This window comes from Austrofundulus limnaeus, unplaced genomic scaffold, assembly GCF_001266775.1.
Source record: "Austrofundulus limnaeus strain Quisiro unplaced genomic scaffold, Austrofundulus_limnaeus-1.0 Scaffold418, whole genome shotgun sequence".
Classification (NCBI taxonomy): Eukaryota; Metazoa; Chordata; class Actinopteri; order Cyprinodontiformes; family Rivulidae; genus Austrofundulus; species Austrofundulus limnaeus.
The window spans coordinates 118,104-132,288 of NW_013952820.1; the positions used below are offsets into that span (position 1 = coordinate 118,104).

The 14,185-nt window shown below is 38.9% G+C and overlaps 1 protein-coding gene across 1 annotated transcript in view; it reads left to right on the forward strand.

Moving 5' to 3' along the window:
* The first annotated feature begins 5,951 nt into the window (after positions 1–5,951).
* LOC106529019 (kalirin) overlaps positions 5,952–14,185 on the forward strand; it is a 61,454-nt gene continuing 53,220 nt past the window's right edge. Inside the window, exons 1-8 of the mRNA XM_014024323.1 lie at positions 5,952–6,038; positions 6,246–6,438; positions 9,004–9,227; positions 9,303–9,618; positions 9,763–9,885; positions 9,963–10,154; positions 13,560–13,691; positions 13,772–13,906. Coding sequence (XP_013879777.1) covers positions 6,286–6,438; positions 9,004–9,227; positions 9,303–9,618; positions 9,763–9,885; positions 9,963–10,154; positions 13,560–13,691; positions 13,772–13,906 — 1,275 coding nt within the window. The 5' untranslated portion in view covers positions 5,952–6,038; positions 6,246–6,285. The remainder of the gene's footprint in view (positions 6,039–6,245; positions 6,439–9,003; positions 9,228–9,302; positions 9,619–9,762; positions 9,886–9,962; positions 10,155–13,559; positions 13,692–13,771; positions 13,907–14,185) is intronic.

Here is a 14,185-nt window from a genome sequence, read left to right on the forward strand (position 1 = left end):
GATGTCACGAGACACAGGGATGAAGAGGCGAAGAAGTGACTGATCTGTCAGTCGAACACAGCTGGGTCCAGAGATTTAGTTTAGAGAGACAGTACAAGAGAAAAAACATTACAATAAATATTACATCCCGCTTTGTAAACCAGACAGAAGCAGTGGCAGCTTTGCGCATGCGTGATTCATTTTCAGCGGTCTCTTCTCAGCTGACTTCAGCTGAGGCTGGGGGTAGGGTTGGGGGTGCTGCACAAGGCTTCAGTGAGTCGGACGGCTTTAGGAAGGGGGAGGGGCTCACCTCCATGCTCGCTGCTTGCGGAGGAACAGAGGAGGAAAGGAAAAAAGTGCTTGGAAAATGCTGTCGCCAAAGCTCCTAAAAGTCTCTAAAAACACAGGGAAAAGTCGCTATATTTGTCGCTAGTCGCTTTTTGGAAAAAAAATGCCGCTAGAGGGGTCTGAAAAGTTGCTAGATCTAGTGACAAAGTCGCTAAGTTGGCAACACTGCAAATATGCATCAAAAATAAGTGAAAAACATTCAATTTTTGCTGTTGGTGGTTTTATGGATTGTAATGATGTGAAAAAAGTAAGGATTTATTAGTTTTCTGTTGTGTTTTAGCTCTTGGTTGGTGGAGATTTGCTGAATGTGCTTCAGCTAGGTGTAATATTGCTGAAAAATAATATTTTATTGTGCTGTGAGCAAATATGGTTGGTAGAATATGATTTGCGGTATTTTTATCTTTAATTTGAGCACTGAGTGAAGTTAGTTTAACATACAGCAGTGGAGGAAGTGAATGAAGCCAGTCCGTGTTGATAAGGCTTCCAAATTAAATTAAATTTGTCTGACAAAGCAGCAGCTCTCATTTACAGTCGTCTCGTTTGGCTCCGTACTTTTCTCCTCTCAGTAGGGTTGTTAACAGCACACGCAATTTCCGGTTAGCTTCTTAGCTTAGCCTCCGTCACAGCGACATACGTCGCAGCCAACTGATCCAATCATTTTAAACTTCAGCAGAGGCCACGCCTCCTGCAAGAAATCGATTCTCTATGCATCAAGTCCAGACCCTTGTACGAAGCAAAGTGAAGGACAGGGTCTGGTTTAAACCAGGCTACTTTTTACCATCATTCATGGATGTTCCTGATCAAAACTCAATGCATAGCAATGGCGTCTGGTCTGTGCGGCGCACGATAAGTCACGTGATGTCCAATCCAGTAATATAGATCAATGCACCTGACATTCCACAGTTTAGCTGACGTTTATTCTATAAATATGTATTTGTGTAATGTGTTCTGTGAGCTGAAACGGCTGAGAAAAGACACGAAGGGAGGCAAATCTTTTTCAGGCTTAAGGAACGACAGTAGGTGCTCTTGAGCTCAGAGAATGCATGAGCTGCAGCAGAGGTTAGCTGCAGAATAAGAACAAAAAATTACAGTTAGCAAGCCAAGTGCAGAATTCCAGTTTATAAAGTTAAAAAAGTAAAGTACAGCAGGGATCCATTTGTTTTCTCTCTTTTAAACCTGACTTTTAGAATGGAGGATTATATATTTTAAAGCTTAAACTATTTTCTAAACTAGACTTTGAAAGGAAGCAGCAGGTAAATAAGAGCCACACCACAGCTGAGACTAAAGCTCTTCTGAGACAGTTGAACAAAATAGCTATGCCATTTCCTGCATTCTGGTGTTTTTTTTACCAGGTTCTTAAACATACAATTACATACATAAATACACTTGATTTAATTATTATTTCAGAGAAAGATTCTTCATTAAACTAGTTCTATCATCCTGTTTAAAACTCACTGCCACAGCTGAGATAAGGTTAATTAATGTGACACAAACGTAACATATCCAGTGACTTTAGGGGTGCTTTTCACTTTTATGTTGTTTATTCTTGATTTATTTTAAATTGTAACATGTCAGTGTACCAAATGACCATTAACTGATGTTTAAAACTGATAATAACTTTACCCAGTGAACAGGTGCAATATTGATAACCACCAACAGTGAATTTAGAGGGGCATTTCACTTTTTATGATTTAGTGATAGGTCTACTCATAACCAAAAGGAACAGGGTGTCAGGCAGCTTTCAGAACATAAAATGACACTGTGTTATGGTGACAAAAAAATTAAATAAAACAATAAACATTTGTCAGTTTTGTCAATCTGTATGTAATTATTAAAGCAAAAATAGGTCTACAGGTTCCTTCTGACCCTGGTACCACCTCAATTTCTACCACTTCCTACTTACTAATTAAAGTGAAGATTTTAATAAGCACGTAATTTTTATACTATTCAAAATATAATAAAATTCAGTTTAATTATGCTGTAGATTATGCTTTTAAATCAGTAATGTATTTCATAAACTTCACACAATCGTTTAGAGTGGACTCAAAATAAATATTGATTTGAGTAAACATTTTAGATTTCATTCATAATTTCCCAGCAGCACCTTCATCATCATCATCATCATCATCATCATCATCATCATCATATCATCACTCACCTGAGCCACAGAGCTCTATCCCTACCTGCTGACCCTGACTCTCATCAGCTCCTGCATCACATGAAGATGGATTAAACATTAGGTTTTTATTAGCAGCTGAAGTCAGTCAGCTTTAAAAAGTCAGAAAATATCATGAAATGTGGTGAATAAATAACAGATGACTATCTGGTCTGGTTTCATCAGTGATTGTGAGTCAACAGTGACATCATATGATTATTAAAGTTTTCAGACATGAACCAAGCTTTGTTTTATGATTAAAATATTCTGATAATAAAAAAAATCTACTCTCACAATGTTAGATTGCAATTGTTTTATACTTTAATAAAAACACCCAATAATCTTCTGATGTGATCATGTTATTCTTGCTGATAATAATATCACCAGCTGATCACTCTGTACTTTAGAAGATGCTTTAAATTACATTAACTGGTGGTGATATGTAAGCTAGCTGTAGCCAGCAGCCACTGTAACTGCATTAACTTTACACAGGATAAATCTGTTCTGTGGAGAGTTTAACTGTCTGTTTCTCTGTAAAACATCTCCTAATGTTGTGTGTCTGTGGAGGGAAACAATCACACACGCTGCCTTCTAGAAGTAGCTAGAAGTTAGTTTTAGGTTGAATATTTGCACTCCTGAAATTCACCGTCATCTTCCTCCCATCTAACCCGGTGGAGGTAGTCTGACGCTGGCCATCTCCGCTCCGGCTGCTCGTTCCCACTGGTACCTGCTGCAGGCTGCTGCTGACTGGAGGTAACCAGGAAAACTTAGAGCGACTTTTAGTGTGATGAGTTTTCTCCTGTCAATGAAGAGGAATGCATTCTTTCATCAAGTCGCCAAACAAAAACAGCACTGGGTGAACTGATGAGACGAATGTGGAGGGGTCCAAATGGATACTTTTGAAAAGTGGGGGGGACACGTCCCCTTCACTCACTATTGTTGCGACGCTATGGATTGGGATATTTTGAGTGGCACATGGATTTAAGTTATAAGGTAGGAGACAATAACTTTGTTTTAGTGAAATGTGCATCAAATGAGCTGCAGTTTTTGAACAGAACACTGATGTGAGATATGAGACATAACTCAACCTCTATCAGTCATATGGTGAATAAGTTATTCTGTAGGTTCATATATTTGTAAATCTGATTCTGATGAACTGAGTACCTCTCCATCCATGAACCTCACCACATCTCACTGATGAAAAGGAACATGCTGGATTGAATTATGTCTCAAATATTCATTTTTAATGCTATTGTTACCAAATTTGAAATGGTAGCCCGATATATATTTTTCCTCAATACCTGCTTTTTCTCAAATGTTCTGTGAAACTTTAAAAATAAAAATTTAGGGAGAAACTTTTTCTTGATTTTAGCGTATTTCAACTTCAATAAATTACAGTTGCATAAACAACTAAATCACCAGGCTGAGAGTAATCATTGGACGTACCTCTACAGATAATTAACTCATTCAAAATAACCATTACAGCTCAATGACCTTAGCAAACACAAAACTGACTGCAACTCAGTCAGTTTTATAGATATTGAAGTAAAATTTGGTGTGGTAGTAGCTGAGAGTCATCTACAGTACAAACTCTGAGTAGTAACAGAATTGGTTTAAATTTTTGGCATATAAACATTGAATTAATTTACTTGTCCATAAATCTCCAAAAATAGTTTTGGTGTAGAAGACCATCAGAAAACGATGTGCTCTGTTTCTCAACAGTACCACTTGAATCAAGATCACCTTTTATAAACAGCTGGACAGAGAAGCTTATTAAACTAACACAGGCCCAACACAAAAAACAGCTTGTAGGATTTTTGGTTCAAAAGAATGACTTTCAAGACATTTTGTTGAATTAAAATTTGACACTTAAAGCCATGTTTATTTCAAGGTCATTTATATTTTTTGTTTTTGAAGAGTTTTTGGGTTCGCTCAGAGATCAAAGATTCATTTGATCTGGTCTTGGAAGAGAAAGAACCAGATGCCTGTAAAGAGCTCCGTCTGAATAAATGTTGCTCTTCTCTTTCTTGTTCGTAGGTTTTCTCTCTGAGGGTTCCTGCTTGTTGGGCTGCTAATGTGAGGCGTTTAATGTCCTCAGTGTGTGAGTGTCGGATTAGCTTCCTCCCGCTGTGCAGGATGAGCTGACACATATGGGAGGCCAGTCTGAAACACACAGAGAGACAGACGGACACATTTATTTTTGTTGGGATCCTGTGTTGTAATTTCTGTACATTGACTCTGAATATCTGAGTCCTAAATCGGTTTAAAAAACTGGGTTTAAACCAACTCTGAACCCTAAAATTAACATTGTCAAAGTAACCAGTATATTGTTACCGTTTTGGTTTACATTGTTTTAAATGGACAGAACACAAATATTCACATACAAGCTTTGAGCTGAAAGGGTTCATCTGATTGATTCAAATGCCCTTCAGCTCCTGAACCTGATTGGTTGGATGTTTGTTTTATTCTCTAACTTCATATGACCTGAAATAATGATTAATATCAGTCAGTTTATTGGCCGTTTCCTCTGTTTTTCTTTAAACCAAAATCTCTTGAGGTGAAAAATGAATTAAATACTTTTACAAAATTGCTTTGATTTTTTTAAAATAGTCGAGCGTTTGAGCTACCCAAGTTTTGTTTCCATCACTCCACCAAATTACATTTGGCATATTGCTGAGCAAAACGTTTCCTAGATCCAGACTAGCGAAGATGTTTGTTCAGCAAGTGGCAAACTGATCTAGATCATACAGTACATGAAGCAGCGACCAGCATTTATAACCTCTGCCAAGGTAATAATGAGTTTGTATGATTGCTTGTTAGCAATATCACACAAAACTACCAAACTTAATACAGTGTATTACTGGAGCAAAGGAAGGACCTGCTGGAATAACTTTTGTTTCAAAATTAGCCTTGAAGAATATATTTTCTCAAAGATCTTTGTCTACTCATTGCCTTGTCTATAAAAATAAAAGGTACCATTTGCAAATTTTCTGCTTTTTTGTCTGACTTTTAGCCATTTAAGATTTTTTTAATGAACTTTAATGAATTCTAAATGGCAACTCTTTATGAAACTAGTGAGTCAAGGTATTGAAATACTGCAGTTGAACAGATACTTCTAGGATTTTTGGAACATCTAATGCAATAAAAATTAGCACCAAGAGACTTTACTATTAAATGTTACATTGACTCATTGACGTGACTTTTTTTTATAAAAATTACTAAGTGCAAGAAAATGTATTTCAGTATCAAGAACCAGTAAAAACTCTAACGTCTGTCTTTCAGGTTCTGGTAAAGCAGATTGTGTCCGGGCAGTCGATGTGCTTACGGTGCTCAGAGAAAAAGTGGCCTTTGTGTCGGGTAAAACACAAAAAATGCTACTGAAGTTTCATCCTATTTTTATTGTGATATAAGTTTTAGGAACTATTCTATGTGATTTTTCAGGTGGAAGGGACAAAAGAGGTGGACCAATACTGACATTTCCAGCCAGGACCAATCATGATCGAATAAAACAGGAAGATCTCAGTCGACTGGTTACCTACCTGTCAACTATACCAAGGTAGAACCCTCTTTTCCTAAACATACATGGATAATTTTCATGATTTATATAAACAAAACCAGGAAGTTTCTTTAAATTGTACATGCTATAAAATTCACAGAAGCATAAGAAACTATAAAACGTACAGTAGAAGTTTCTGAAGTGACGTTTACATGCAAATGAGGAAGAAAGAAGCCCAAGTTTGAGCACTGTCTGTCTTTCTATCAGTGAGGATGTGCGTGCTCGTGGATTCACAGTGGTTGTGGACATGCGAGGCAGTAAATGGGACAGCGTGAAGCCAGTGCTGCGAACACTGCAGGAGTCGTTTTCCTCCAACATCCACACAGCACTGCTCATCAAACCCGACACCTTCTGGCAAAAACACAAAACCAACCTGGGCAGTGCCAAGCTCAGCTTTGAGGTACCACTGTCTTCCTGAGAGAGCACTCCCACCAATGCTTGAATCATGAACTGGACCTCCTTTGTCAGTTCTTGAAGACATTTCATCTAAATTTTTTTATTTACAGCGGGTAAAATAAGTATTGAACACGTCAACATTTTTCTCAGTAAATATATGTATTACTAGAGGTGCTAATGACATGAAATTTTCACCAGATGTTGGTAACAACACAAGTGATCCATATATACAAAGAAATCAAACCATAAATGTCCAGAAATTAAGTTATTTGTAATAATGTGGAATGGCACAGGGAAATGTATTGAACACTTTTACTGAAATTTATCTAATACTTTGTACAAAAGCCTTTGTTGTCAATGACAGCTTCAAGACGCCTCCTGTATGGAGAAACTAGTGGCATGCATTGCTCAGGTGTGATTTTGGCCCATTCTTCCACACAAACAGTTCAAATCTTGAAGGTTTCGTGGACCTCTTCTATGAACTCTGATCTTTAGTTCTTTCCATAGATTTTCTGTTGGATWCAGGTCAGGTGATTGGCTGGGCCATTCCAGCAGCTTGAGTTTCTTTCTCTGAAACCAACTGAGAGTTTCCTTGGCTTTGTGTTTGGGCTCATTGTCTTGCTGAAATGTCCAGCCACGTTTCATCTTCATCATCCTGGTAGATGGAAGCAGATTTTTATCAAGAATGTCTCTGTACATTTTTCCATTCATCCTTCCCTCAATTATTTGAAGTTTGCCAGTACCATATGCTGAAAAACAGCCCCACACCATGATGTTCCCACCTCCAAACTTCACTGTTGGTATGGTGTTTTTGGGCTGATGTGCAGTGCCATTTGACCTCCAAACATGATGTGTATTCTGGCATCCAAACAGTTCAATGTTGGTCTCATCTGACCAAACTATATTCTCCCAGTATTACACAGGCTTGTCTAAATGTTGTGCAGCAAACTTTAAAGGAGCTTCAACATGCTGTTTCTTCAGCAGTGGAGTCTTGCGTGGTGAGCGTGCATACAGGCCATGGTGGTTCAGTGCATTACTTATTGTTTCCTTTAAACAAACGTACCTGCTAATTCCAGGTCTTTCTGAAGCTCTCCACAAGTGRTCCTTGGCTCTTGGACAACTCTTCTGATAATTCTTTTCACTCCTCTGTCAGAAATCTTGTGAGGAGCACCTGGTCGTGGTYGGTTTATGGTGAAATAATGTTCTTTCCACTTCTGAATTATGGTCCCAACAGTGCTCACTGGAACCTTCAGAAGTTTAGACATTCTTCTGTAACCGATGCCATCATTATGCTTTGCAACAATAAGGTTGTGAAGGTCTTGAGAGAGCTCTTTACTTTTACCCATCACCAGATGGTTCTTGTGTGATACCTGGCCATCATTTAGGACTGAACCAGCTGATATTAACTTGCACTGACAAGGGGCAGGCTTGCTTTCTAATTACTGAGAGAGTTCAGCTGGTGTCTTGTCTTTCCATGCCTTTTTACACCTCCCTTTCTTCATGTGTTCAATACTTTTTCCCTGTGCCATTCCACATTATTACAAATAACTTCATTTCTGGACATTTATGGTTTGATTTCTTTGTATGTATGGATCACTTGGGTTGTTACCGACATCTGGTGAAAATTTCATGTCATTAGCACCTCTAGTAAAATATTTACTGAGAAAAATATTGACGTGTTCAATATTTATTTTACCCGCTGTATTTTATTTATTTAAAAATGTATTCATTTCATTTAAAAACAAAACAAATGCTATACATACAACAAATAATAACACAACACAAATAAAATGAAAGGTAGCAGAAAGAAGAAAAAAATATTGATATCTGCCCCTTTTTCAAAAATGAATTGAAACAATAAGTCTTCAAACAACAAAACATAACAAAAACGTTAACTCCTTTTCGAACAACAGTTCTTATGAATGCACATTATACAAATTCATATTTCTTCAACAATCTAACTTTTATCATTCTCTTAAATACATTTATTGAGTCAGCATTTTTATAATCACTTTCCAGATTGTTCCACAATCTTGTTCCTTGGAATGAAGTACATCGGTCCTTCAAATTTGTTTGAATTTTGGGCTTTACAAACATCTCTAAACCCTTAAGGTTATAATTACTTACTCTCTTAACGCAATTTAATTGAATATTTAGAGGTAATACATGTTTATGAGCTTTATACATAACCTGCAAAATATTATGATCAACCAACTCATAAAATTTAAATAATTTCAACTGACAGAATAATATATTTGATGGGTGACTGTAATGTTTTCTGGTGATAATGCTTATGGCTCTTTTCTGTAAAATAAAGATAGGATTTGTAATTGTTTTACATGCTTTCCCCCAGACTTCAATATAATAAATCAAGTGTGGAACAGTTATTGCATTATATAACATAAACAAAGCTTTGTCATTAAGTAAGACCCTTACTTTATACAATACTGCGATGGATTTGGCTATTTTTGTTCTTAAGTGATTTGTGTGGGATTTCCATATCAGCTTTTCATCACTGATAATAAATAATCCAAAAGGCTAAATAACTACAACCTGCTTTTGTCTTCAGACCAGCCTGGTGTCAGTGGAGGGCCTGTCCCGGCTTGTTGACCCCTCCCAGCTTACGGCTGATCTTGGTGGCTCATTGGAGTACGACCATGTTGAATGGACTGAGCTACGTCTGGGTCTGGAGGAGTTTTCAGGGGCCGCCATGCAGCTGTTGGCTCAGCTGGAGCAGCTGGAGAATGGGCTGAACCGGATCCCGGAGCCTCAGGATGTGGACGAGGCCAGAAAGTAAATCTTTTGATGCTCTTTCAGATTTGCAGGTCCTCCAACAAGGATCTGTGTAAAAACCTTTCTGTTCTCTAGACTTCTGGAGGAGCACAATCGTCTCCGTAACACCATCGCCACTGCACCAGTTGACACTCTGGACCGAGAAGGAAGGAGCTTGCTCCAACGCATGCGCTTGGGCCCCGCTCACGGTGACGGCTCTAACGATGGTGGAGGTGGTGGAGGCACTTGGCTGTCAGGAGGGGCAGACTTCCAGAGTGTGGCACCAAAGGTTTCATCTCTGCTGGACCGGCTGCAGGCGGCTCGCACCCACCTGCTGCAGAGCTGGAGTGACAAGAAGTTGCACTTAGACCAGGCGCTGCAGCTACATCTTTTCGAGCAGGACGCCACCAAGGTGAGTTCATGGAAACCAGAAGGAAGCATCAAAATCCTTCAGCTCAGCTCACAGTCATTACATTTTGCATCAATTTGCTTAATGTTACTTGAAGTTTTGCATTTCCACATGTAAACTCTGAGCTGTCTCATATGCCTGTCTCAGATGTCAGAGTGGATTGCTCATAGTAAGGAACTCTTCATGCAGAGCGTGACAGAAGTCGGTCAGAACCACCAGCACGCTCTGGACCTTCAAACACAACACCAGCACTTCACCGCCAACTGCATGGTCAGTTTCTGCAAACCTGTTTGTTCTGCAGCTGATTTTAAAGACAACTACCAACCAATGTATTTGCACTTGTGTAGAACGGCAGTGTGAACGTGGACAGCGTGGTAACTGTGGCAGCGAGACTTGCTGAGGCCGGTCATTACGGAGCAGAACGGATTGCGTTGGTGTCGTCACGTTTACAGGAAGACTGGAAGTCTCTGACGACAGCACTGGAAGAGCGAAGTAATACCCTTGCCATGGCAACCGGCTTCCACCAAGGGGCAGAGCAGGTACCGTCCCACCAAAAAACAAAACCATACCGAATATGTCCCTGTTCAGAATGCTGTCCAAAAGTCTTCATGTAGCTCTATTTTTTGTATTTTGTTTTCAATGATCCAAGCTTTGTTGCCGTTTTAAAGTGCTACTGGGCAATAGTTATGTCTGAACAATTCATAGGTCAGAGATAAGTGGAGTCAGTCTACTCTACCTGAAGCTGAACAGTTACATGGTGGTGGGACGTTCATTTTCACACACACCTCACAAGACACATGGTGCACAGTTCCTGGGAAATCGCTCCTGCTGCTGAACACTTCACAGGAGCCTCCACTCAGTAATCTGTCGTTTTGGCCACAGATCTGTCACAGAGGGTCACAGTTTTCATCAGGCAGATTCCTCTGTGCATAATGTCTACGCTGTCACTATTCCACTTGACAAACTTTATGAATCTGAAAGAGTCATATAGATGAATGCATTTTGTGACTGCTTCGGACAATTTCACCTCCAAAACTATCCATGGTGTTTGGACCAAGTTTCGACAAGACTTTTTTTTTTTCCTGCCCTGTCGGGCAGGTGACAACAAATGTTACCTGCCCGACATGAAAAGTTACCTGCCCAAAACAAAAATGTTCAAATTTTGATAACATAAGAAAAACGTGTACTGTATTTGTTCTACAAAAATATTAACATGGTTATACAGAGGTATGTAACATGTGACATCTGATTAAACAGATGCAAACATTAACATTTAGACTGAGTTACTAACAGTCAATTGTATTATCAAGAACATCTTCAAAAACTTTTTTTAGACCTTTCCAGTGTTTTCCCTAGAGTATTGGCCTTGGGGGCGGGGCTTATGAAAACAGAATGATCAACAGCAGCTTTGTTTTAAATACAATTTACAGAACATGACAAAGTCTACAATTTGCATTAAAATAATCGTATATAGCCTATCCCAGATCTAAAGATACATTTAAGATATCTTGAACAGGAGTCTCCATACAACTTAATGATAAATCTGATGTTATTTATATTAGTCAGAATATAATTAGAGATATCTTAAATAGGTATTTTGTCTTGTCAAAATATATTAAGAGATGTCTATTTATTTGTTTGTTTCTTTCATTCATAAAACAAAACCATCTATGTACACCATTAAAAAAACAAAGTAAATCATACCCTGAATTAAAAAGGGTGCAGAGTGAAGTTAAAAAAAAAACTTAGCATATTTGCCCCGTATTTTCAAAAATCAACTTCAACACACAAACCAGCTCAAGCTGGAAAGATCCCCAAATTAAAAAAACAAGTAAATTAAACAAAAATAATAAAAGAAAACATTTTATTATTTTATCCTAAATAACTAATCTGTCTATTTTAGTCATAAAACAATTTCAGATAACTAGAATGTGGTGACGCCAAATAAATGTTATATCTGCCTGCCATACAATGAACTTCTGACTGCTGAATTGACCCGCTGCTGCTGCGCTCTCATCTTCATCATCATCTTCATCATCAGAGCAGAAGCCGATATTAGCAAGATGGCTTTATGACTGTAAGAACGTCCACATATTTTTTTCATCTCTGTGAGTAACAATACATAAAAAAACATTTTTTTCCTCTGAAAACACGGTTGTGAAAAACATGGGCAGAGCCAGGGGGTGGCCGATGGCCACCACAGACAAATCTTTGGCCACCCCATTGGCCACCCTGCTGTACACACCCCTTCCACAGTGAAACAACCTTTAGGGGTGTAATAATCCTCCTGAACAGTTGGTGGCAGTGTTTAACAATTTGAAACATCACCAAGTTCAAAGAAGTGACAAAGAAGTGATTGTTTTCTATACAGAACATATGCCAATGCAATCTGACTTATGGTGACAAAAGTTTTTGTTTTTTTAGTCACATAACACAGTGTCATTTTATGTTCTGAAAACTGAATGATGCTCTGTCCCTTTTGGTTAGGAGTAGGCCTATCACTAAATCATAAAAAGTGAAATGCCCCTTTAAATTCACTGTTGGTGATTATCAATATTGCACCTCTTCATTGAGTAAAGTTATTAATATTAGTTTTAAACATGCAGTTGAGGGTCATTATTTGGCATGATGACATGTGTTACAATTAAAAATAAATCAATAAACAATTTAAAGTAAAAGGCACCCTTAAAGTCAATGGATATGATAAATTGTGAAATTGTGACACATTAATTAACCTTATCTCAGCTGTAGCAGTGCGTTTAAAAACAGGATAATGAAACTAGTTTAATGAATAATCTGTCACTGAAATAATTATCAAATCAAGTGTTTATTTATGTAGGTAAAAGTATGTTTAACAACCTGGTAAAATACACCAGAATGCAGGAAATTGCATCTATTTCATTCAAAATTTTCTGGGGGAGGACCCTCAGACCCCCCAACAGTGTGTCCTCCCACTTTTAAAATGGTTCTGACCATGTTTATAAGGTAGTCACTGCCTGTATAAGGACATAAAAAAGGACCAAAACACAAAGATCCGCAGAAGTGATGTCATTTTCTTGGCCACCGCTGTGTGAGTAGTGGTCCCCATCTGACCACCCCTGAGAAAAATGTCTGGCTCCGCCACTGGTGAAAAAACTACGGCTGTTGAAGCTTCGCTCTGCGCGACTTGCAGCAGGAAGGAGGGAGAGATTATGATCCCGCGACACGACCGCAAGACATAACTTTTCTACAGGGGAGGGGGAAATTTTGAGGATTTATTCTCTCTTTACGTGTTTTAACACATAAAGAGAGAATACATTTCTACAACATTTCTACTACATTTCTTCATTTATTTTCAGAATATTTCGAATAAATGGCCCTATAAAAAAATGAAATGGTTTACCTGCCTGGTCGGGCAGGCATCGGGACACACCCACCTGCCTGAATATGGTTTTTACCTGCCCCGGGAAGTCGGGCAATAGGATTTGCTGAACCCTGGTTTGGACGCACAACAGCTGGTATCTTGAAGCTGTGTATTTGAAGCAAAATTGTTGTCAAGTGCTTTTCCGCATAAACAAACACACCCATGAGCTTCTGACCAATCACACAAAAATTGGCACATTTACCTGAGAGAAAGGGCGGGTGAAACTGCTCTGCTAACAATACATAATTTCTGTCACACACCTATGCCAGAGAGACTTCGGCTGGAGCATGCAGGGCTCTTTAACCTTCCTCTGAAAATATTTAGGTGCATAAACTGAACCTTAATGACACAAAAAGCAGCTGAAGCCCAAAGAAAACTGGAGATAGAAAAACTTTGAAAAAATTATAAAAAAAGACTCATTGGAAGCAAAATGTAAATGAACGAGGACTATCTTCTTCTCTTTGTTAAATAAATTGTACTGAAATCATGTGGTGATGTCGACTGATCTAAACATCGCCTGCCTGTCTGTATCTCTGTTCAGTTCATGCTACGAGTAGAGGCTTGGGTTAAGATGTGCTCTGAGGGATCTTTACCTTCAGCAACAGCTGAGCTGGAAGCTGCAGTTAAAAAACACCAAGAGCTCAACGAGGAGATTTCTGCAAACTACACACAGGTACGTTCTGGTCCACTGTCCCACCTTTCACCTGCCTCTGTTCAAAACACCCACCTGTCTTTTATCCCGTCTGTCTGCAGGTCAGTGAAAGCGGTAAAGCATTAATGGACGTCCTGCAGCGAAGCTCAGCAACTGAGTCTGATGAGTCGACAACCAAACCAGACTTCACAGCTGCCACACACACCATCATGGGAGTCCTGCACCAGGTGATGCAGGTAAGGTTCACTGTTTGAATTAGAGCAGAGATTCTTAACCTATGGGCCGCGGCCCAATTGTGGGCCGTGAGCGCCACCTTGAGGGCCTCAAAACAACAACAGTTTTTACCTTTGGGCCCAAGAGGGCCGCAGGACCGCATTGATTTAAAATAAGTTGCATTACACTTTCTCACCACTAGTAGTGGTAGTGCAACACTCAGATGTTTGACAACTTTTTTAATACTGTATGTAGAAGAAGAACCTTAGAAATCTGCCGAGAATGGAAACCTATTTTAAATG